We start from the raw sequence: 25,158 nt of genomic DNA, 5'->3' as shown, positions 1-25,158 counted from the left end.
AACAACAGGCACAAAATCCATGCAAAAATTCAAAATGTTTATTGACTAATTACATACGCACATTCATACGATTGCACATTGTTTTAGTAACAATAAACATTACAGCACAAAGATAAACTGCACAACACTCGTATCTATAACTAACTGTTTAAATATTTCAAGCAAATCAAATTAACTAGCAACTGCAATTGATAGATAACGGCGCAGATTACATAAGATAAGCCACCTGATGTGCCTCCATTCAATATTCAACGTAACGTCACGTGTCACGTGTTCTCGATGCTCGATGCAACGTCATCTTCGTTTTTATATTCACTACGCACCATACGCACACATATATGCAAGTGTATGTATATGTATATGTGCTGGACTTCATACTTTGCATATTCATGCACTCCTGCACGTCTGCTCATTTGTCTGTATGGGTGACTGATGCAATTATTAGCAAGAGCAGTGCGCCACATTTAAACGAAAACAAAGTCAGACGAGCCCTTTGGCACACACACTTATGAAGTGAAAATGCATTTTAAATTAAATAAGTGCAATACTTTATAGAGAGTATAATAATATCTCTATTCTAAAATCAAACTGCATTAATAATTACCAAAATGTTGAAATTTAGTGGAGCTGCTAATGTTGCACATACAATTGCAGAATCTCCAGGCGATGGCTTGCCACGCACGTCGACATGCACATACATACACACATATGTGATTCATTAAAATGCATGTGTATTTGTGCTTACATGAACGAGACGAGCCCCACTCGCAGTATTAAAAATTCCATTACACGCTCTCTCGATTTCTCTCTCTCTCTTAGGTTGGTTAGACTGCAAACTTGCGAGCTGAGAGCAAACTGTTATACACCGGCAGCCAACTGCCAAACAAAACTAGAGAAAACTTCAATAAGCGTTCAAAGTTCAGCGACATTTGAATGCACTACATTGAGGCTTTAAATTACACATATGCATTTATTTATGTACGCATACAAATGCATGTCTGCATGAATCAGCTGCACTCTCAAAATTTAGAGTTTTATTATCAGCAGATCTTTGTACTGTATACATTTTTTTTTAGCTGACGACGACAAAAAGTCTACTTATATACACATATGTATGTATGTGTGTATACATACATATATTACCTGTGTATTGCGAGACAGAGAGTAGAGTCATTCATAAGGGGGAACACATTCGCTCTTGCAAAGTTACGCTCTCGCGCGCGCGCTCTCTCTCTCTCTCTCTCTCCCTCTGAATGTGCTGTGCGGCTGGCGCTCGATTTTGTCTGTATGCATGTGCCTTTTTTTTCTCCAAAGCACAGACTAAGCTGAAACTACCGCCCTCCAATATGTATTGTCAATTTTGACCTTCAAGGTTCCTTCAAAGTACACGACAGCGGCAGCAGCAGCGTATAACAGCGCACACACACAGGCGAATGTGTGTATGGAAACGACGTCGACGGCGGCAGCGGCTGCGGCAGCGAGCGCTGGCATGGCAAAGCAAACTGGCGAGCTCCAAACTGAGAATAATTCCGTAACAAACGTTTCACAGCAGTAGACGCGTGCAGCGGACAAAAATAAAAGCGGTCGACGAGATAAAGCAAATACATAACTAAAGAAAAAGAATATTTAGCGATTCGGAAGCACAACAGAACACACAAACTAAAGCGTATTTCAAAACGAAAAACAAACAGAAACAAAATATATAGTTGCAAAGAAATTAAAAAAAAAAAACAAAGGCAAAGGCAAGTGTGAACGCTATTTTTTTTTCTGTTAGCGACAATAAACGCGTGCAAAAGTTACAAAGCGAGTCGTCTAAAACGCGCGACATACAAAATACACTGCGCACAATAAATAACATAGTTGTAAAAAGGGAAATCCAAATAAAAATAAAGTACTTTTTTTTTTGTCTGGTGTGAACAGTGCGTGTGACTACGGCGGCTTTTGAGAGAAGTGTGCAAGATTCTTTGGGTGCAAAGCAAATATCGCAAAAACAAAAACAAAACAGAAGAAATAGCATAGCACATAGCATAGGAAGAGGGAATAAAAGCAAAGCAAAGCAAAGCAAAAAGCATGGAGCAACATCAAGAGCAGCAGCTGAACGGCGCAATGCGCAGCGTGTCTATAAATAGTAACGGACTAGCCACAAAACTCAATGGCCACATTGGTGGTGGCAGTGGCAGCGACGAGACGGACAATGTGAGAGTGGGATCGGCGGCAGCAGCAACATTATCATCATCAACAATAACAACAGCTGAGAACGGCAGCGGCCGCAATGTGACGAGTAAAACGACAAATGCAGCAGCGACTGCGACTGCTGCTGCGACGACTGCAGCGGCAGCGACTGCGATCAGCGCAAATGCAAATGCAAATCAAATACAAACAACAGCAGGCAGCAACGGCAACATTGGCAGCGCGAGTGCAGCGGATAAAAAGAAAATGGTGTACGAGTTATGTCAGCAGCTGTTGCTCACGGACGAACAGGTGCAGGAGCTCTGCTATCGCATATTGCATGAGCTGCGTCGTGGTCTGGCCAAGGAGACGCACCCGAAGGCGAATGTGAAATGCTTTGTTACCTACGTACAGGATCTGCCCAATGGCAATGAGCGCGGCAAGTTCCTCGCCCTCGATCTGGGCGGCACCAATTTCCGTGTGCTGCTCATCCATCTGCAGGAGAACAACGATTTCCAAATGGAGTCCCGCATCTATGCGATACCACAGCACATTATGATCGGGTCAGGTCAGCAGCTGTTCGATCACATTGCCGAGTGCTTGTCCAACTTCATGGCCGAGCATCATGTGTACGAGGAGCGGCTGCCGCTGGGCTTCACCTTCTCGTTCCCGCTGCGCCAGCTGGGCCTCACCAAGGGCCTGCTCGAGACCTGGACCAAGGGCTTCGACTGTGCCGGCGTCGTCAACGAGGATGTGGTGCAGCTGCTCAAGGATGCCATTGCACGCCGCGGCGATGTCCAGATCGATGTCTGTGCCATATTGAACGACACGACGGGCACGCTGATGAGCTGCGCCTGGAAGAATCACAACTGCAAGATCGGCCTCATTGTCGGCACGGGCTCCAATGCCTGCTATGTCGAGAAGGTGGAGGAGGCGGAGATGTTCGATGCGCCCGGCAATACCAAGCCCCATGTGCTCATCAACACCGAGTGGGGCGCATTTGGCGACAATGGCGCGCTCGACTTTGTGCGCACCGAATTCGACAAGGACATCGATAGCCACAGCATCAATCCCGGCAAGCAGACGTTCGAGAAAATGATCTCGGGCATGTACATGGGCGAGCTAGTGCGCCTGGTGCTCGCCAAGATGACCAACAACGGCATCCTCTTCAACGGCCAGGGCTCCGAGGTGCTCTTCACGCGCGGCCTCTTCTTCACCAAGTACGTGAGCGAGATCGAGGCCGACGAGCCGGGCAACTTCACCAACTGCCGCCTGGTGCTGGAGGAGCTGGGCCTCTCCAATGCCACCGACGGCGACTGCGCCAATGTGCGCTACATCTGTGAGTGCGTCTCGAAGCGTGCCGCCCATCTGGTCTCCGCCGGCATTGCCACGCTGATCAACAAGATGGACGAGCCGTATGTGACGGTCGGCGTCGATGGCAGCGTCTATCGTTTCCATCCCAAGTTCCACAACCTGATGGTAGAGAAGATCACGCAGCTGATCAAGCCCGGCATTCAATTCGATCTGATGCTCTCCGAGGACGGCTCCGGCCGTGGTGCGGCGCTGGTGGCGGCTGTCGCCTGTCGCGAGGATATACTCAACAGCAAGTAAAGCTGATTGATTGGCATCGATCGATTGGCAGAACGTCATTGTTATCGTTAAGCCGTTTATCGTTTATCGCTAAACGGTCAACGGTTTTGGATTAGGCGTCGCAGTTGCTAATGCTAAGCAAATAATTGAGTTAGTTCACTTTGCCACACCCCCCATCCCGCACACATCCCGCCTCCGCCTCCGCCTCCGCATCTGCCTCCGCCTCCGCGTCAGCCTCAGTCACAGGCTCTGCCGCAGTCGCAGTCGCAGTCAGTCCCAGCCCAGAGAGCGCTGCTTTAAAAAAATTAGGCAAACAACAACAAATTAGACGGCAATTGTTTAATAATTATTACATTTTTCTTTAGTTTTAATTGCATTGTATTTGTTTGCATGTTACGGCTTAAGCGCAGATTCTCAACTATTCTACACATATAGAAGCTACACATATATGTGTGTGTATATATAATAACACTTGCATATATGTATGGCAGGTGTATATAGGGTTGAGCTGGCGCTAAATAAATTATAAATTATTTATACAAATACATAAATTAATTGATGAATTCAAAACTGTTATAACATATATGCAAATTGTATTTGTTATGAAACCTTAAGATTGGTAATTGCCCCCTGCCCCTCGTAGTTATATTATATGATATGCTACAAGCAACGTCATATCCTTAGCCAGGACAACAAGACAAGAAGACACAAAATTAAGCTAGCAAATCGCAAATGTTAATGAAGAAAACAAAAAACAAACAAACACACACATATATTATATATTTAAATACTATAACAAGCAACTTAAACTTAAATAAATAAATATATTATAAAATTAAAAAGCAGAAAAGAGCAAAATATACGAAAAATTAAAAAAACTTATAATATTTATAATAAAAAACAAACATGAAGAGAGCACAGAGCAGCGCTTGTGTCTTTTGAAATTGTAATTGTTTATATATAGTATATACATATATATATATATTATATACATATTAATCAATATTGTAATAATGTATTGCAATTCTCAACTTTTTTTTTTCCACTATACTATTTTTTTTTTTTTTTTAATTTTTGTTATTAACGTTTAAGCAGCTAAACAATTATTTTATATTGTTTAACTACTATATATATAAATATGTAATATGCATAATGCACATGCTTAGATTAGTGCTTAGTTATATTATGTAGTTTGTAAATGTTATTCAAGCTGAAAATCGAAGCTCCCCCCTCCCAGAAAAATAAACGACTATACGAGACAAAATTACTTAATAAACAATGTGTAAACAAATTCCACATAACTATTTCGCTCCCAGTTAGCTGCAAGCGTAATTTTATTTTATTTTTATTTTCAGTAATTTTGATTTTTTTTTTCATAGGCTTAAGACGCATTTGCAGGGCAACTGCGCGCAGGCGAGAAAGTTACAAAAATAAACATTTTAAATATCAAAAGTGAAAAACAAAAAACAAAGAAAAAATTAAGAATATAATCAATTTTTTTGTCAAATATTTTTAATAGCAAAGAGAATTAGCCAAGCGAAAAAGGCAACCAAAGCAACTGTTGAGATCATTACAACTTTAAGCTGAGCAAAAAGTGTTTCTATATATTTCAAAATAAACTGTAAGATAATATAACTTATACCTTATGTTAAAACGTATGTTAAAACGTATGTTAAACTAGTTATCGATAACAATCGACAGACAGTGCGCGATCTCGAGATCCACTGATCACCCAGAAAGAACGCAATCAAAGCTGAATGTTAATTGTTAAGCAGATGAGAAATACCCACAACACTAACACTAACTATACCTAGTACACTCAGCCTCAAGGAAACTCTAAGTACTACTACTCTACAGATGAATTTCGGGCTGCCTGCCGAATAAGCAGAGCAAAGAGCAAACTATACGAGCAAGCAAGCAAAACAAACTTGAATAAAAACGATGAAAACGAAAAAGCCATATTGAATGAATTTTCTTATTTAAATTTCTATTTTACAGCAGATATAACTTGGATGGCCTGGCTGAATTATTTTGCACTTGAATTAACTGGCTGTTCACAGATTCGAGCCAATTGCAGAATTGAATGCGAATGATAATAACAGCAACAGCAATGAGGCGCCTCTTTGATCTATTATATTACTGCAAATTGAACACCATATGTCTCTCTCTCTATATATATATATATATATATATGGACAATAGAATATTTCTAGCAAAGACGTAATATAAGCCTTCAAGCTATTGTTGGTCGAAGCTTTGCGGTGTGTACTCAGTTCTGGCCCAATTAAATTGAAAATGATTCAATTCGTTTCGTTCCGTTTGACGCATTTGAATTGCAGCGCCCATTTCAAGCTAGACTAATATATCATATACATATATACAGAGACATACTTATATGTATCTATATCTATCTGTACGATAGCTAGTGTAAGTAATAGCGCTTGGGCAGACAATTGCAGCTCGTGCAGAGCGAGAAGGCAGCTCATCACATGCTCTCGAGACTTGAGGACAGCGTTTTGCCTTTATTGATTTATTATTGTTTGATTTGTTGCCGTTTGCGTTGACTTTATTGAAAAATTGTTTCTTTGTTCTTAGCATTATTAAGACAGACAGACAGACAGACACACGCGAGTCTAAAACGAAACGAGATAAAACAAGCCGAGGCCGTTTGGGGGGGGCCCTGAGCTGGGGAACTTTCGCAAGTTGCGTGAAAGTTGTTTTTAGAATTGCCAGCCACATGTAAATTCCCCACACATGCATATATCGTATATAAATTCTGGATTTTATATATATATATAACAATGTGTACTTACTTACGTATAGCATGCGTTAATAGAGCTGAGCTCAGCTCACGTTTCAGCGTAATAAAAATTCAAATGCAAATGATCGCATGAACGATTTCAAATTCGAATTCGACAAATGGATAAAAACTTGTAACCCAGAGTTTAATGCTGTGGTAATTACCATTAGCATTACCAAAGTGTGATGTCAACTACAAGAATAAAAAAATTAGCAACTACTTCCAGGCAGCAATACTTGCATTAACTTTTTCGATCTGGTATATAATTCCTAAAACTGTCACGACTGCAGCAAATCTGTTGTTAATTTAAAAAAACCATCTGATAGTGACGTACGCTTTTAAATAACTTGTGTGACACGCCAGACAGAAATAGTTGTAAGCAAATAAACGTAAACGTACATATTATGGCTATAAGCAATAGCAATGAATTGCACGAATGGCGTATACTTGATATTCGTACTTAAGATAAAGCCTTATCAGAGATATAACATAATTTCGTTTATGATACATTTGGCTGAGCTTATGTATCTACAATCAAGATACTAATACAAATAGAGAAATATTTGCAATGCATATATATATAGAGAGAGAGAGAGAGCGCCACATGCGTCAATGGGCGAAAACTATTTATCAGCAAATACTTTTGACATATTTTATATAGTATATCAAAAATGCTCAAGTTAATTTCGCAGCAATTTTACAATTTGTTTTTTGCGTGTTAATAAGAAAAAAATTAAATATAAATAAGACAAAGTATCTAAATATAAAAGAGCGCTAACTACAGATATGTTTAGAGCATAAAAGCAAAATACGCAATTGGCAAAGCGAAAGCATGAGAAACTCACACACACACACATACAGATGTAAGGTTACGTATGTAAGGGCGACAAAGCAGCAGACACGCCCACACAACTGTTAACTGTAGACAGCGCCTAAGATTGCTTAGCGCCTTAGATATACCCTGTAACAAACTCAATTAGTTTAGTCACAGCTGCTGCTGCTGCTAGCTATTGTACATATAATAAATTAGTTTATTTTTTTTTAGTATTTTGCATTCTGTAAGCATCGACAACTCTTGTTGCCGCTGCACTCGCTGATTGCTGCTCTCTCTCCCACTCGCCAGCTCTCTTGCAGTTGCAGTTGCTCTCGTTTCTCGCTTGGGGGCGCTCTCTGTTTCTGTTTTGTGTGCGGTTATGCAAATGCTAAATGCAATTTTCAAAAGTGTGAAAACAACAACGTATCATGTGAGTGCCAACTACAAAAGTGACAATAACAACAACACTATATCCACATCCCCATCCACATCAGCTAATCATATGGAAAAGCGCTCAACATTTCCCGACGTCCGTTATGTTGCTTGCTTTATTATTAACTATGGTCAGTAAACTTGATTTATTTGTAATTCAGTGTATTCTCCACTTGCGCTTTAAATATAAATTTAAATAAATAGCACAGTTATATAAACTTAATGCTATAAACAAAAGTTATAGTGCCTACGGCGTATACTCAACTTAGTTTCTCTTGGTACTGCTTGCATTTAAATTCTTATTTGCATTTATTATGGGCCTAACCAGAATGTAATTTAGAATGGACATAGGTCGGCAAGTAGTATATAACTTTTAGTCGTGTTTTGCTAAGAAATGATTTGATTTGAAAACAGTTAAGCACTTTTGTGCTTATGCATCACACAAGTCTAACAAGGCATGAAACTCTGAAATCAGATACCATTTCGCTGAATTAGAGCTTATTAAAGCTGGATATTGTACAGAATATTGTCTTGTTCAATTTACTCTTTTGAGCATAACTTCATCAAAGAATTTGTATGTAAAACAGTTTTATACTCATTTTAATTGTGCTTTCAATACCAACATAAAATGGTACAAAACATCCCAATCGGATGTGTTTTAGGTGACTTATAGCTTCGCAAACCTTAAAATTAAGCATAAAGTAGCTCTTCCGCATTGGTTTTATGCCCATAACTTTGTCAAAAACAATTTGTTATCGATCAAACACAACAACATATGTTTATTTACAATCTCATGAGTTAATTAAGCCTAAACTCTCTTGAGTTCGATTTTTTTAAGCTGAGATATAGCTTCTCAAAGTTAGAAACTGATAAGAAATGAAGATGGCCTGATTTTTGCAAAAAATTCACGTTTTTTGCCAAAATATCGAAAATCGTAGACTTTCCAAGTTTAAATGCAGTTTTATTCTTATGCATCTCACGAGTCTAACAAGGCATGAAACTCCTGAAATTCGGACGCCATTTCATTGAATTACAGCTTATCAAAATTAGATAATCAACAGAAAATTGTCATGTTTCGTTTAAAATTTTGCTCATAACTTCGCCAAATAATTTTTATATCACACAATTTTATGCTTATTTTAATTGTGCTTTTCCATGCCAACATTATGAGGTAAAGAACATCAGGTTCGGATTTTTTTAAAGCTGAGTTATAGCTTCTCAAAGTTGGAAAATAAACAAAAAGTCAGTCTGCAGCATTGGTTTTACCACCATAACTTAGTCAAAACAATTTTTCTATCAATCAAACACAACAGAATATGTTTATTAAGAAGCTCATGAGTAAATTAAGGTATATAACTCTTCAGTCCGATCATTTTTGGCTTAGATATAGCTACTCAAAGTTAAAAATTGATATGAAATGAAGACGGCATCAAAACAAACAACCTTTGTTTGTTGATGTACAAAACAAGCAACCATTGGTTGCTGATGTATAAAACAAGCAACCATTGGTTGTTGATGTACAAAACAAGCAACCATTTGTTGCTGATGTACAAAACAAGCAACCATTGGTTGCTGATGTACAAAAGAAACAAGCATTGGTTGCTGATGTACAAAAGAAACAACCAATATTTGGTGATGTACAAAACAACGTTTGTTGTTAACGTTTTTACATCAAGAACAAATGTAAATGTTGCACGAATTAATAAAAGAACTAAGTTCAAGTTGAATGTAACAGTTCAATTTGAATTGGGTATAACTGAAATGCTGGAATAATAGGCGAAGGTAAGTGTGCTGGACAGACAAGGTAAGTAAGGTAAGTGTTTTCTCATTGGCAGACAGCAGCGAGCGACGATCTTAATTGGAGGAACAAATAGAGTTACATCAATAACTAAAAGTTGTTACATCAATACCAAGCGGTTGCGATGTTCAAGCTTTGAGAGGTTGTAGCTCAGCGAAGAAAAATCCCATTGAACTGTGTTGTACCATTTTATGTTGGCGTTGCAAATACAATTCAAATGTGTATATGCATGTATGGTTTAAAAATTATTTGTCGAAGTTATGAACAAAATAGTTAACAAACAAGAGAATTTTTTGTGAAATATCGCACTTTGATAAGCCGTAATTCAGCGAAAATGGCGTCGATTTCAAGTTTTATGCCTTTAGACTCGTGAGAGGCGTTTAAGAAAAACTGCATTCAAAATTTGAAGTTTAGCAGTTTTTTTTTTTGGCAAAAACGTGATGTAACCCCTGTAAATTTTTCCAAAAAATGATGCCGTTTTCATTTCATATCAATTTTTAACTTTGAGAAGCTATATCTCAGCTAAAAAAAATCACACTGTAGAGAGTTTAGGCTTAATTAATTCATGAGATTGTAAATAAACATGTTGTTGTGTTTGATCAATAAAAAATTGTTTTGACAATGTTATGACAATAAAACAAAAGCTATTTTTTGTTTATTTTCAAGCTTTGGAACGCTATAACTCAGCTTAAAAAAATCTAATTATACTGTTTTATACCATTTTATGTAGGTATAGAGAGTACAATTAAAATGAGTATAAAACTGTTTTACATAAAAACTATTTGATTAAGTTATGCAAAAAAGAGTGAAGACAATTTTCAGTCCAATATCCAACTGTTTATTCACTCTTTTGTGCAGAACATTGGTAAATTATTTTTTAAGACATACATATTTGAACTCATTTGAATTGTGTTTTCAACACCAACATAAAATGGTGTAAAACAGCTAAGTCGGATTTTTCTATGCTGAGTTATAGCTTCTGAAATTAAATGTCGGTAGCATAGGCGATGGTCTGATCGTCATGCCGATGGCATCATTGAGTGTCGCTGATAACGAATCTTATCTGGAGGTTCTAGCTAATGCATACTTGACAGTCTACTGGAATGAAATTGGCCACGGGGCTAATGGCTAATGTAAATTTACATAATGCTTGCCGGATTGCGATCGATACGGGCGCAACATTCCGTTACGGTCATTGCTCAGGCTAGAAGCGGCAGCTTTGTTATATCAGCTGTTTGTACGTTGTTCCACTTATCGAAGAGAGAGCAAACAGCGATATCGCATTAGATTTTAAAGATTGCGGCGAGAAGTGAATATATATTGCATATATTTATTATCGGTGCATGACGAGAAAGCAAACAAACCAATAACAACAGCAAATGGGCAGCGGAAACAAGACTACAAAAATGTCAAAGTGTATAATAAATACAGTCGAATATGAAACGCAACAGCAGCAGCTCGAACTGTATTGTGGCCGTTTCCTCATTGTTAATGTTTGATTAATTGCTGTCATTATTTTATTGCACACAATTGCAAAATTATGGTCTGGTTGGGTATTATTTCTATACCCATTGGTTGAATAGGGTAGCTCAGTTGAACAACAAACTGAATGTATATAAAATCAGCTGCGAAGTGTAAAGAATTTACAGAGTATAGAGTTAGCATTTCATATAGCGTCTGAGTCTCAGCAATTTCGCATTGTCGAATTAGTTTGTAAGCTGTTTTTAATTTTTATTGTTGCTGTGTTTTGTTTTTTTTTTATGGAGCCGCACAGTTGTTAACTTTTTGTTATTATTTTTTTTTTTTCATTGGCTACATGCTTTAGTTTATAATTAAAGCTGTTGCATAAAAATTGCTGACAAGTTAGGGAATTTTTACACTTGTTTTCTTTTATGACAAATTGTTTGTAATTTCAGTTATTCAAAGCCGACAAAGGCGACAAATTACTTAACGCTGAGCAGTTCAAGTTGATCACATTTTGTCTTGAAATCTCAGTTGGCAAGCAAACAGTTCATCAGCCTGTTAATCGACAAGCTCTATTGACTTGAGTTTTATATATGTAAATAAATTGTTATTGGGCACAATTGAGCTGCCAAGGGATGGGGGGAACCTTGCATTTAACTAAGCGTCGTCAATACAAAACAATTGAGAAATACAAGATGCTGGGCAACGACTCCGGCGCTGGCAATGGCAGTGGAAACCGCCGTAAACTGCTTGCGACTACTCGCGATGGGCAGTCAAAAATTCATTTCAATTAATGCTCGGGGCCAGAAAGAAATGCTGGGCATACAATTTTATTATATCTGAACGAAGCGAAGACAGTTGAATCAATTTGCGTTGCGCGTAAAGTACCAAATCGTGAGAGACGACGACACTTAAAAATATATGCATACGTATACGTAATATATGTTATGTAGTTCCCCTGAATTGAGTCTCAATTGGTCAGCCGTAATGCAATCTCGAGGCGTAACAATAGAAGCCGCAGTAACTAATGCAACTGCGAAGCTGCTATAAATAATTAACAACTACTACGTTCATGTATATTAATTGTCAACAACAAGCTCGATAAACAAAATAAAAAGCTTTTTACTTTTTGTTTATTTATATTTAATTTCTGTTTTTGCCTGATAAGCAGTTGCAGTCATGGCTCACATGGAATTGATCACGTTTCCGAATTTCTCATATTTGTGTACAAACAAAGGGGCAACACATAATGTGGGGCATATGCGTTTCCATATATAAAACAAAATATACACAATAGAATAAACTGATTTTCATATTAAATCTATATTAAAGTAAATTGCAGTACGGCTGATTAACCATTGTAGGTCATCGGACAATTGTATGAGCTGAACCTTTAGTTAAATAAATTGCAAGTGTTTTTGCCCTTATATAAAATCTGTCTGAGTGTGTGTGTGTATGTGCTATATTTTGTTTATGCATTTAATTTGTTTATAGTCGCGTCGACGCGTTCATTCATTCAACGCTATTGCTTTGTGCTTGTCATTTCGCAACTATTTTGTTATTGTCTACAGCTGCAATTCCAGCTGCCAATGCGAATTGCATACAGCCAAGACGCAGAGAGTTCAAAGCTCAACAACAACAGCAACGCGTCTAAAAGAATGTTGATAAAGCATTTATCAGTCAATCTGCAAGTTCTTACAGCACAGACTGTGGGCTCACAAGCTATTATATATGCATCCAATCTATGGCTCATTGACTCATTGAATGCTACACACAAGCAAACAAACAAACAAACATTCAACTATTTAGTTGAGCGGCAATTTAACTTGACTATACAAACTGCGCAATATAGTCGCATCTATATATATATATATATGGGAGGTGAAGGTGCACTTGTACCTAGCCAAAGTTCATGTTCATGACGACGCCCCAAGCCAACCGATTCCAACTAGTGAGACACAAGGGCCAGCACGAGATTCACAAGCTGCGCTGAGACTTTTACTAATCATCATGACTGATAAGCTAATGTTTATATAGTAAAGCTCGAGGCGTAGTCAAAAGTCAAGGCCACTAGACTAGACATTGGACATTGCATTATAATATATACTTATTTATTATATATGTCAACTGACAGAACTGTCAAGGTTTTAAATTAAAGTTTTAGTTAGCTATAATTAGATCTTAATTAATATTGCTGCATTGCTGCTTACATTTTCATCATCTAGAGCCGGCTGATTGCATATGGCTCCATTCATAAGTTACTAATCAACATTGCTGATAATATAGATTATAAATTATATTGTACATTAACTAAATTTGATAAGCAGCTGCTTCTCTTCAGATTTGCAAGCAATCAAAGATTATCTTATATTCAAATAATTACAGCTTAAGCCTTTTATTGGCTGTTGACTCTCGCATTTTGTATACCAACATTCCTCATAAATAGTTCGATTGTTGGCTAATAATTGGGGCGTTGTTTTTTGAGCTTAGCTGTAATTAAAAAGATTAGCACACAAGCGATTTATTTTTAGCCACACAAAAAATTCCAGGTCTTTATCGACTGGGCCCATATGCATTTTTATAAATTTAGTATACGTTCGTATATTATGTACCACTTGACAGGTTTTATGATAATACAATCGATAAAAATACTTTCGACTGATTGCCCAAATCGGCAAATGTTCAAGTGTTCCACGGACGTGTAGCTTAAAATTCATTTGCTGCCTCGTTAGGTGAGGGGCGAGGGCGGTGGTAGTTGGAGTGGCAAACATTTGAGAAAATTGCACAGTTTTAACAAATTTGCAGTGAATTCTAAAGTGATTGCCACAAGCAACAAATTGAACAAATTGCTTATGTTTGCTTAAGACAAGACTTTCCAACTGATAATGATGATGATGCCCGCGTGGAATCGATAGCGACAGCTGTAACTTTATATGAACTTAGCCCAGTTCTGGCAGCAACAGGAGCGGGTTACCCTCAAACCAGCTGAGAGTTCAAGTGCTATACCGGCTACATAGAAGTGTTATTCCGGTTTTCACTGCGTGCGCAGTGGAATTTTTTTTCGGTGTAACACGCTGTGTGGTCCCAATGGAGCCATGACTACAAAGAAAAAGAGACTCAAGTTAAATTACATATATATATATTATATAAAAGTAGTAAACAATATTTAAGAACATCTTTAGTCAATAGCTCATAGCCTTAAAGGGCTGCTAATCAGCAAACAAGAGAGAGCTACAGAGAAAGAGAGAGAGAGAGAGAGAGAGTGTGTGAAAGCGTGGGCGACGTTCAAATGTCAAATGCTCTTGCTTAGCACAGGACGTTGAGTGGGTAGCAATGACGTGTACCTTAGCAATCTCTCAATGGTATTGTGTAATCATAGTAAATTCATATTTATACTGTATACAAAAATACAAAGATACATCTGTATGTAACTTTTAATCTGTAGAATTTTAGCAAAAAAAATTGTTGAAAATACATGCTCTATGGTTTTGTTTACTTTTGTATTGCTGTCGCTTTTTGCCGCTCCTTTGTTCGGCATAGCCAATGGATTGCCCTTGAGTTTGTCCTTTTGAAACGCCGACGCAACGATAACGGCGACGACGGCAGCAGCAGCAGCAGCTGGCTACATCAACTGTTATACCCGGCGCACGTATAACAGTGTCTGTGTAGGAGGCTCGTCACCGCCACCAGCAACGGTTGTTGTTATTGTTGCTGAAAAGGTGTTTCGCTAGTCAGTAATTGCGCATTTTAAAAGCTATGATAACGAAATTTTGAGATTAGTATACTTGTAAATACTTGATGACTAATTTAAATTTAATTATCTAAAATCTATTTTATTTTATTTATTTTGAATGGGCACAGCATAAGACAAAGCCCCCAAAGTTAGTTATAGTTTATTTCTATGTTGGTTATATGCATTTGTAAGATGTTTGCATTTGTTAAATATCCGTTGAGTTGAGGTAAGTGCTGCCAGATCAACAAAAAAAAATAATAAAAGATTTGCACAAACTTTTCAACACTTACGTTTGGCCACGCTACTATCGATAGGTGCCTCCACTTGCATGCGTTGCCAGATAGCTGCCGCAAACCATGCGCATTTTTATAATTTCATTCAAAACAAATAAATATGCAGCTTAAGCCCGATCATCAGCTTGATATGCACAATGCGCGTCTTCGCGAGTTGAGGCAATGCGCCACAGAACACATACGCAACTATTTGGCGACATTAAATCAACATGCACCAAAGCTCAATGCGCAGGCAACTAAGCTGTGGGACCTGTGTCGACGGCAACGACTTGTAGCTGGGTAAAATTACTAAAATATGTAACTATATCAGATCGGATGCTATAATATCCCCAAAATATGTATATATTTACAGTGTTAATGACGGTGCAGCTGCAGCCCTGCTCGTAGCGTGCCAAGATGCTTACAGTCCCATATGTGAGACAATGTAAGTAAAGTTGCTACCGCAGCAGCTGCTTTCTCAGCCGAACCTAATTGGGCATTTTATACTTCATTGTTTAGAGAGCAACTTAAGGATATTGTAAAGGAGCTGGTCAGCGTTGTAGCAGAATACGAACAGAAACAGCCGACATGCATGGAAGAGAACTTGTGGTTAGCAGATACTCTCAGTGTGCTGCATACGCATCTAAAGTACTTGGAGCTACAATCGGATAAGCTTCAGCCATTGCTGGCAGATGACACTAGTGTGCATCAGTTTAAACAGGAGCTGCAGCTGGTCGAGGCAAGCATTTCAATGGGTCTTGCACAAGCGGAGCGACAATTCAAGCTCTCGGGCTAATACATCTTCACATCCAGATTGTAAATAGACTTATAGGCGTTGTAATAAATTTATTGATTCTCAATTCGTCCACGCTGCATGAATGAATATTTACCAGTGGCTCCCACCAGCTGCAAATGCGATTTGCAATCACGAAGCACAAAACAAAAACAAAAAAAAAAGAAACACAGATTCCATGTAGCTTGCAAGTAGTTGTTATTTATGCACTGCTATACTTGAAATTTATTGAACACATTTTTTAAACGTTTTATTGTTGTCTGCCATGTTTTGATTGTTGTTGTCCATCGCAGGCCACAAGTATCTAAACAAAAACAGCATAAGGAAATTAAATATTTCGAGCATTGATTTTGGCATTAACTACTTACCAATTGTAAACAAATTCCAAGCGAGTGACAGCAGCTCTTAGCGTAATCTTCTGGCTTCACGTTCGGATTCCAGCAGTGTCAGAATATCACCTTCACGCACGGGTCCCTTAACGTTGCGGATGATTTGGCGGTTCTGTTCGCCAAGGAACTCCACCTTGACCTGTGTACACTGGCCCTGGGAGCCGGTGCGGCCAAGCACTTTCATGACGCGAGCCCAAACAACTGGTTTGTCCATGTTTTTTGTGTTATTTCAGTGGTGTTCCCTTAGAGAATTCACGTGCAAGTTGCGTTCCAATTGACAGACGCAAGAAAAAGGAAGTCGGCTGGTTTACGGCGTAAATAAGTGAAGTTGGCTGCGCTAATTTGCAGCGTTGCTTTGACAGTAGTGTTGCGAAATTGATGTGCAAAAATTGTGAAAACAATTGCGAGTTCCAAATTTTTACATTTGAATAGAAGACTTTATAATTTGCTATTACAAATTGAAGCCAATTGATATGCGCTTAATAAGATATTTTTTTGAAGTTCTCAACTAACTGACTTATTTGACAGTTGACAACCTTTTTACAACACTGATTGACAGCATAGAGTTGTCAGGCATTAACATATCCAAACAATGCACCATATTTCGCTTAGTATAAGATAAACTGGGTATATTTACACTTATTTTCATTTTACAACTTAACTTTGTTTCAATAAAAACGCTTTAGATAGATAATCACTGATAATTTTGCCAATTTACGGCATTCCAATTGGGTGCGCTAACAACCCTAGACTGTCACTGACGCGGCACCACGTAGACGTTTGACAAGTGAAAGTCGGTATCATTCGTGTCTTTTCGGCTTACACGGTATTGTTGCTGGCCCGCACTCTGTTAGTTTCTCTTGTACGCGTTGGTTGTCTCTTGGCAGTGAACGGTTGCCAGTTGCTGCGTTTACGTTTTGGCCTTATTTTCCGCCGACTTTCCGATCCGACTTTGTGAAACAGAAAACATTAACCAAAATGAAGAATCTAGTGGTATTATTGCTGCTGGTACTGCCCGCCATCATTTGCACCTTCTCTGCACGTAAGTATTGCAAGCGGCAATTGTCATACTTGCTTATGTTGTTGTTGTTGTTACCATTGACCGTTGCGGCAACGGCTACGTGGCAGTCTGATAAGCTGAAGGGCACGACAGCCCTTGGGCATAAATAAGTTGAGTTTGTGTCAAGATGCAAGTAATAAGTGCAGTGCTTAGCTATATTTCCATATTGCAAGCTCCATGACATAGTTGTGAGCGAGTGAAAAGTGTTGCGTTGGCAAATGACTCTTATGTATAGTTCTATCTCGCTCACACCAATATACATTTTTTTTATATTGCAGCAAACAAATTTGGTGCCTACGCGGCCGAGGCCAGTGAAGATGATCTGGTAGATGTGGAAGGCGATGAAGGTGCTGTTGCCAACGAATATGCTGAAACGGACGAGGATGCTGAAGGCGATGCGGACGATTCTGGCAGCAGCAGCAGCTCACCCTATGCCGATGTCTATTTGTTGTTTACCAAGCCACTGCACACCGCTGGCCAGCAGCTGGATTTGCCTGGTGGCAAGCCTGTTGAATTTCTGATTGGCTTCACCAACAAGGGCAAGGAAGAGTTTGTCATTGAGACCGTGGAGGCTTCATTCCGTTATCCCATGGACTTCAACTACTTTATCCAGAACTTCTCGGCCGTGGCCTACAATCGCGAGGTGAAGCCTGGCCTTGAGTCCACTGTTTCGTACACGTTCATGCCTTCCGATCAGTTTGCCGGCCGTCCCTTCGGACTGAACATTGCGCTCGCTTACCGTGATGCCAATGGCATTCAGTACAACGAGGCTGTCTTCAATGAGACCGTGCTGATCTCCGAGGTCGATGAGGGTTTGGATGGCGAGACTTTCTTCCTGTATGTGTTGCTGGCTGGCATCTTTGTCCTATTGCTGGTCATTGGACAGCAGTATCTGCTGGGCAGCTCCGGCAAGCGCAAGCGTGCTGCTGCCAAGAAGGTCATCGAGACCGGCACTGCCAACGATAGCAACATTGACTACGACTGGGTGCCCCAGGAGACGTTGCGTGCTCTGCGTAAGTGTTCAAACATTTTTTATATTTTACGTCAATTGCAATTTGTATATCCTTGCAGAGAAATCTCCTCCAAAGTCGAAAACGCCAAAGACATCGCCCAAGCCCAGCAAGCAGGCCAGTCCCAAGGCGGCGAGTCAACAGAGCCCCAAGCAGCGCAAGGTGAAGCGTTCCGCGGGAGACGACTAAAGACTGCGCTAAATGCAACACACCAATACACACACACACACACACACATATATCTACATACATACGAGAACATCCAACATGTGTCGCAGTCTAATATTAATGAATTATTTTTTTTTTTTCGTCATTTGCAATTGACAACGTAGAGATTGTTAGTGTTTAGCTCACCTATACACATGCATACACACACATACAAATGTAGGAGACGACGACAGCTTTAGGCCGCGCTGTTCAAATTTCTAAAACTTCAGTTAACTCTAGCAATTTGGTTCTATTTTGTTTTTCCAACTGCCACTGCACATACTCTCCACAACGGGGCCCAAAACTTCGTGCCGCGCCTGCCCCACTTGTCTTCGTTTGTTGAAGACGCCAAAAGCGGGCGCGTGCCGCAAACCTTCCAATTGTATGATAAATTTAATAAGCGTTATTTTCTTGTGTATCTGTAAAAGCATTCTAAGAAAGTGAAATGTTAAATTTTTTAATACATATGTATAACTTTTAGCTAGCGTACCGTTTGAGGTCTGCATGTATGCAGAGCACACAATGAATAAATGTGAACATTTCCTCCCCCTAAAAAAAGGATAAGAATGAAAAGTGGAAATAACATAATAAATAAATGTGTTCAATCACAAGAAACTTAAAAAATGTATGGACTTGTATTTTATTTGGGCTTCGGCTATGTTACCAATTAATACGCACTGTGGACTGGCTGAATCTTTGAATGCAACAGTCACTTTAGAGACATATAATTTATACCTTAGTGCTGAGGTGGCTACGAATTTTAAATTTGGGAGTACTACAAGAAACACTTAGAGTAGTCAGTAGTCACTGATTTGCCTCGTTTTCAAGCAATTTCAAATTTTAGATGCAAAAACGTATGCAAGTTTAGCAGACTTACAGAAATCTATATCAAAAATATGTTTAAAATAATTTGTTGCATACTTCATAGCGCAAACAAAAATTAAAAATACATTTTTCCATTAAACGTTTAAAGCAAATGCGGTCTGGCCAAATAGCCCAATTTTCTACAACAAAATTCATATTTTAACCCACAGTACAGCATTGCAGACAAGCCTGAGTTAATGGTTCAAGATATTTATTTCGGTTTGAACAAAAATATGTAGAGCTGAACTTCTCTTCTCCTCCTTCGCAATCTTGCTCTTCTCGCACTCTTACAAAAATATTTAAAATATTTAGAAAAATATAAAATAGAGCAGCCTGCCTAGTATTGGCAGTAAGCAATAAATTAAATAAATGAAGCAGCTTTAACGTATGTAGGTAGATCCAATTGATTTGCAGCATCGTAAATTCATTTAGTTCTGTGCCTTGCAATAAATTTAGTTAATTGCAAACTTAGTTGCTTAGTTTTAGTTATTGTTTTAAGTTTAAAACTTGAATTACAATTCGTTGACTATACTCAATTTCAATTGCGAGCATTTAGTTTGTATGCATATTTTTGTATAATCAGCTTTACATAAGACGTTTTCCATGCAATCGAAATACGCAGTATATATATTAGAGATGTATTTATTATAAAACTATTTAATTACCTTACAATTGAGCACACATACCCATATAGTAGATGTACTAAGCAAACACGTAACCTTTCCCAATGGCCTTTTTCGTATATAAAATTGATAAGCGCTTTCAGTTTCAAGTTTCGACTAATATTATTCATAGGAAATGAGCTCAAAGTAAACAACATCTATGCCAACAATAACAAAATGCAATTAAATAAATCTATGAGCACATACAATGAAGATTTCACCGTATTGAGGTCGCAAATCCAATGCTCTGTGTACGGGATTAAAGAAGAGAGTTACGAGCCTAGCTAACTAAATATTAAATTTGAGACTTTATGTAAGCTATCAACAGCAATTAAAATTGAATTGAATTAAAGCGCGCAGCGTACAATTCTGTTGCTGTTTCCTCTAGTCTAATAATCTGGAAATAGACTAACCCTATTACTCAAAACATAATTGCTATAAAAATTGTTTAAAAACCCATTTATAGCAAACAACAACCCTCAGCACTAAAGCCCATGGGCAAGTTCAGTTGAATTTTGCGATTTACAAACGGGAAAGCAACAGCTGCAACGACTTGAGAGTGCGCTAAAGCGAAAATCAAGAGCAGACAAGTGCCATAGCAGCCAGCTCTTAAGCGCACTTGCACCGACTGCACTTGCATGCAAACAAAAGCTGCCTGACTGCTTGTTCTGCTAGTGAGCGAACAAATGGGCTCACTCTAAGTATTACAGCGCAGCGTACACAGGTTAAACCCACGCTAAGCAGCGCTGCTCATTAATAAAACAAAAACAAAAAAAAGCAGCAAAACGAAAAACAAAACAACAACAAAGATGAAGCGGATGAACGTTATTGAAGCGCCGCCAGCTGGGACTGAGACTGAGGCTCTGAGACCGGGAGTGCTTGCTGCTTGCTTTGCGATTGTCTCAGTCGCTTGCCGAATCTCAAAACAGTTGGTTGTGCTTGTCCAGCCACAAGCCGTGTAACGACAAACCGAAGACAGCAGCAGTAGTAGCAGCAGCAGCAGCAGCAGCAGCAGCGTGAAGTGATAATAAACTCGAACAAGAGCACCAAAAACAGCAACAACAACAAACATGCGTTGTCTGGCATTGAGCGCGTTGTTTGTTTGCGTTGTCATCGCCGGTCAGTGCGAAATCGCAGGTAGCGTATTGGCTTTGGTAAATCCAAACGGACATATGTATATGTACATATGTAAATAAACGATTACTCACATTTTGAAGCGTTGCTTTTACAGCTGGCTATAAAAGCGAGATTGAGATAACGCCTGCGCCCGATGTGGAGACCACTACCAAAAAGTCTGGCTGGTTTGGCGGCTTTAAGAAGTTCTTTGGCAGCAGCAGCAGCGAAACGACGACCACGACGAGCACTACAACTACAACAACTACACGTCGACCTGTAGCAGCTACACCCACCGCTGCACAGAAGCCGCCGCCATTGGTCATATCGCATGCGCCTTTGCAGCCGCTAGGACCGCGTCCAGATACGCCCAGCTCCTCGCCATTTGGTGCCACTCCCGCTCACGGCCCGCAGTGGCCAGCAGCAGCCGCAGGTGCCGGTGGAGCAACTGCTCAGCATAATATTGGTAGCAGCAGCACAACTGCTGCAACTGCGCAGCATGGACGTCCACAGCTCGGTCCCTCAACAGCGGCCAACTTGCCGCCTGGCTTTGCGCCCTATCGTCCACAGAAGCCACAGCCCAGTGGCTTTGACTTGAGCTACTCTGGCGGCGGCGCAGGCCATGGCGCTGGCGCTGGCATGCGGCCAGGCTCAGGACTGGCGCCGCTAACAAGCAGCACCAGCACAACAACAACAACAACACAGCGGCCCAAGATGAATATGCCAGGTCAGCCTCAGCCAATGCCAGGTGGCATTGATTTGCGCTTTGGCGGCAGCACATCCACGAGCACTGTTAAGCCACCACAGCATGGAAAGGAGCAGTTCCCCTCGTTGCCTGGGCCACGTTCACCTTCAATAAAGGAAGATTATCCAGCATTGCCTACACCTAGGACGCCAGGCTCAACACCCAGCACACCCAACTCGCCGTCAGCTTGGCAGTCGCCGCTGCCTACACCAGTGGTGCATCCAGCTGTTCCAGCAGTCAAGCCAACGATGCCAACTGCAACTACGCCCAAGTCCGGTTCCGGTGTGTCCTTTGTGCCACATACGGAAAGCTCGACAACGGTGCGACCAGGCTTCACATCCACAGGCAACTCGGTAGCTACCGATGATGAAATCCGTCAGTTGACTGAGCAGCTCTACACCAAGGAGTCCAACAATCAAATTAGTCAGATTACCGTCAATCTGCAGGGACGCACACGTTCCATTGATAGCGGCGATGAGGCTCCACAGCCGTAAGTAGCTAAATCTGTGACGAATTCCATTGAAATTATTTCCTCATACAATTATATCCATTGAGCAGACTGCTGACTGTAAGTAGCAAAGCTTTGGAGGCGCCAACCATTGCCAAGATGCGCGTGTTGTTCAACAACTATGAGCAGGATACGCTGGTCAATGAACATGTGACAGCGAACGAGCGCAAGGAGGAGAATGAATTCGTTGATGCAGTCATGGCCACCAGCGTTATGCGCCAGGCTATGCTCTTCCTTCAGCAGAAGGGTATCGTTACGGCCGATCCCAAGACGCATCGCGATTTGGTCAAGGAATTATGGTTCACGCAGTACTCGCGCGGCCAGGGAAAGATTGGTAGCTCCGGCTTTGAGCATGTCTTTGTGCATGAGGTGAAGAACGGCACCATCATTGGCTTCCATAACTGGGTGTACATGGCCGAGGAGGAGCAAGCCGGACGCCTTGACTACAAGGGCTACATGAAGGAGCAGGATATTGGCACGGTAAGTGCGCGGATGAGGCCTGCAATTAGGATTGAAAATAAATTGCTATATTATTGTAGAAAGCTAAAGTGGTGAAGCTACGCTTCACGCACCAGGGCCTAAATAAGCCAGTGAATTCCGTGTTTGTGGGAACTTCACCCGAGCTGGAGCTTGCATTGTACACAGTCTGCTTCCAGCTGCGCCCGGATCGCACCTGTCCTGTCTCCTTGGGCAACAGCAAGTTTGGCATTATCACCTACTCGTGGCGCTACAGAGGCAAGAGTCTCATTGGCAGTGCCTTTCCTGAGATTTAAACTTAAACTTCCATTCTATCCATGCACTAAACTAAAGTGAGTTTAAGTTTTTCGCTCTTGTTTAAACGAAATAAATATTATATTGAAAAAACAAACACCCGTCGTAGTCATTTAAAATTCGATAGCACAAAAAGGATGTTATCGATATAGATAGCACTAACAGCGATTTAACAGCGAGAAAAGCTTAACATCATTAGCGATGAACAAGCCACCTGTTATTTTAATTTACAGCACTCGATTTGAATAACAAAGCACATTTTAAATTATACAACTTGTGTGCACCTTGCGTTTTTAAACAAAAACAAAACATTACATTAATGTCGTCAACAGTATTTTAAATTACTCTCAACGCTATATATGTACGTGTAATCACAATCGCATTTGGAGAGAGAGGAAAGCAAGCGTGTGCAAGAGAGAAGAGGGGCCATAAACAAAACAACGGATAAGACTGTGTGCAAGTCAGCGATAATTCCGTGATAAAATTCGTTTCTATACGGAAAGCAACAAAGAGACTGACTGCTAACTATTGACGACTGTCTACTGCCTACTTATTATGTGCCTACCTTGGAGCATGTAAAGATTATCTTTAAGACAGAAGCTGAACCAATTCCAAGCGCATAACATGTGTGTTATTTTCTTCTACGCCAACTCGCAGCCCGGCGCCGATGGCTACAAGCTCATATTGGCCTCCAATCGCGATGAGTTCTTTGATCGCAATACACAAACGGCAGCCAAGTGGCCAAATGCCGAGCATGTCTATGGCGGTGAGTTCCAAACGACAAGCGCACTTATATACATACTTATAGCAAATGTTTGCAGGCATTGATCTTCAGCCGGGACGTGAAGGCGGCACCTGGCTGGCCGTTGGATGTGAGGATGGTGTCTTTAAGGTGGGCGCTCTGCTCAATTTGACCGGCGAGCCCAAGCCCCCGAAAGCAGTCGGTAAACGCAACACACAAACACAAACACACAGACTCATTGGTTTCCCCTTTGATTCCCTATCGCATCATTTATCATTTGCCTGACCTTAATCCGCTCATTTAACTGATAACACCCCAATCTCTTTGTTTCGAAAGCGCACAAAAACATTTTGCAGCCGCATACAAATTCCCAGAACGGCTGCAACAGCAATCAGAACAAGCACCGGCAAACAAATAACGAACATTTCTTACTAGGACGCGGCATGATAGTGGCTGACTATGTGCGCCAGTCCAACCCGGAGCACAACATACTCAACTACAACAAAAGCCTGTTAAGCGACTGCACCAAGTACAGTGCCTTCAACTTTGTGTCCATTGAAATTGGGTAAGTGCCGGGTCGAAGCTTAAGTTGGATGACATCTTTAGCAATCGGTTTATTTTAGGGACAGCTCGCAGCCGGCGCAGATCAAGCTGCTCAGCAATGTGCCGCCTACGTTGGCGCCTTTCGAGCAGGACATGTGCTATGGCTTTGGCAACAGTCTACCCGATGTGCCTTTCGAGAAAGTGCGTTATGGTCAGCAGCAGTTCGAGCAGCTAGTGCAAGAACATGGTCATGCGGATGTGCAGACTTTGAGCGGCGAGTTGCTGCAGCTGCTAAAAAACAAGCACAAGCACTGGCCCGACGCGGAACTCAAGAGACGCGCGCCCAGCTGGGGCGAAGGTCTTAGCGCGCTCAATGTGCATATTGAGGAGCATGCCTATGGCAGTCGCACCCACTCACTAATCCTAGTCGATGCACAAAACAAACTGCACTTTATCGAGGAAACCATGGAGACATTGGATCCCAGCGGCCCTTGGCGCTGTACGCACATTGAAAAGCAATTCTAAGGCCATTTGATATATACTGCAGTTGTTAGCCGAGATGCGGCTAAACTCCAAATTCCAGCAGTAAACCTAGTTCCAAGCAGCTAGCCATATAGAAATATATATATATAGTTTAACAATTGTTCGTATTCATTTAGATCTTTATATATATATATAT

The 25,158-nt window shown here is 40.4% G+C and overlaps 6 protein-coding genes across 7 annotated transcripts; 5 read left to right on the top strand and 1 right to left on the bottom strand.

Annotated features, from left to right (window-relative positions):
- The first annotated feature begins 1,526 nt into the window (after positions 1-1,526).
- LOC108606975 (hexokinase type 2) lies at positions 1,527-4,524 on the top strand. Its single transcript, XM_017997544.2, has one exon. It carries the CDS (start codon positions 2,071-2,073, stop codon positions 3,778-3,780), a length of 1,710 nt encoding a protein of 569 aa, XP_017853033.1. The 5' UTR covers positions 1,527-2,070; the 3' UTR covers positions 3,781-4,524.
- Positions 4,525-7,791: 3,267 nt separating this feature from the next.
- Positions 7,792-16,018, top strand: LOC108606948. Its single transcript, XM_017997505.2, has 4 exons — positions 7,792-7,803; positions 15,200-15,372; positions 15,446-15,517; positions 15,592-16,018. Exons 2-4 carry the CDS (start codon positions 15,224-15,226, stop codon positions 15,866-15,868), a joined length of 498 nt encoding a protein of 165 aa, XP_017852994.2. The 5' UTR covers positions 7,792-7,803; positions 15,200-15,223; the 3' UTR covers positions 15,869-16,018.
- Positions 16,019-16,046: 28 nt separating this feature from the next.
- On the bottom strand, positions 16,047-16,555 carry LOC108606949 (40S ribosomal protein S28). Its single transcript, XM_017997506.2, has 2 exons — positions 16,234-16,555; positions 16,047-16,169 (listed from the first exon to the last, which is right to left on the bottom strand). Exon 1 carries the CDS (start codon positions 16,466-16,468, stop codon positions 16,271-16,273), a length of 198 nt encoding a protein of 65 aa, XP_017852995.1. The 5' UTR covers positions 16,469-16,555; the 3' UTR covers positions 16,047-16,169; positions 16,234-16,270.
- A 511-nt stretch (positions 16,556-17,066) lies between these two features.
- On the top strand, positions 17,067-18,719 carry LOC108606947 (translocon-associated protein subunit alpha). The gene is made up of 3 exons (XM_017997504.2): positions 17,067-17,296; positions 17,593-18,327; positions 18,386-18,719. The coding sequence occupies exons 1-3, from the start codon at positions 17,233-17,235 to the stop codon at positions 18,511-18,513; spliced, it is 927 nt and encodes a 308-aa protein (XP_017852993.1). The 5' UTR covers positions 17,067-17,232; the 3' UTR covers positions 18,514-18,719.
- Positions 18,720-20,948: 2,229 nt separating this feature from the next.
- On the top strand, positions 20,949-23,291 carry LOC108605569 (poly(U)-specific endoribonuclease homolog). The gene is made up of 4 exons (XM_017995336.2): positions 20,949-21,194; positions 21,289-22,405; positions 22,474-22,903; positions 22,963-23,291. The coding sequence occupies exons 1-4, from the start codon at positions 21,128-21,130 to the stop codon at positions 23,194-23,196; spliced, it is 1,848 nt and encodes a 615-aa protein (XP_017850825.1). The 5' UTR covers positions 20,949-21,127; the 3' UTR covers positions 23,197-23,291.
- A 157-nt stretch (positions 23,292-23,448) lies between these two features.
- Positions 23,449-25,121, top strand: LOC108605769 (transport and Golgi organization protein 2). Of its 2 annotated transcripts, none has more exons than XM_017995572.2 (4): positions 23,449-23,960; positions 24,016-24,138; positions 24,273-24,501; positions 24,560-25,121. In XM_017995572.2, exons 1-4 carry the CDS (start codon positions 23,819-23,821, stop codon positions 25,002-25,004), a joined length of 939 nt encoding a protein of 312 aa, XP_017851061.1. In that variant the 5' UTR covers positions 23,449-23,818; the 3' UTR covers positions 25,005-25,121. The 2 variants fall into 2 exon arrangements, with proteins under 2 accessions (XP_017851061.1, XP_017851062.1); XM_017995573.2 differs by having other exon boundaries at positions 23,451-23,960; positions 24,372-24,501.
- Positions 25,122-25,158: the final 37 nt, after the last annotated feature.

This window comes from Drosophila busckii, chromosome X (genome assembly GCF_011750605.1).
Source record: "Drosophila busckii strain San Diego stock center, stock number 13000-0081.31 chromosome X, ASM1175060v1, whole genome shotgun sequence".
NCBI lineage: Eukaryota > Metazoa > Arthropoda > Insecta > Diptera > Drosophilidae > Drosophila > Drosophila busckii.
Note: the sequence above shows the minus strand (reverse complement) of the source record. Positions and strands in the feature narration are given on the sequence as shown.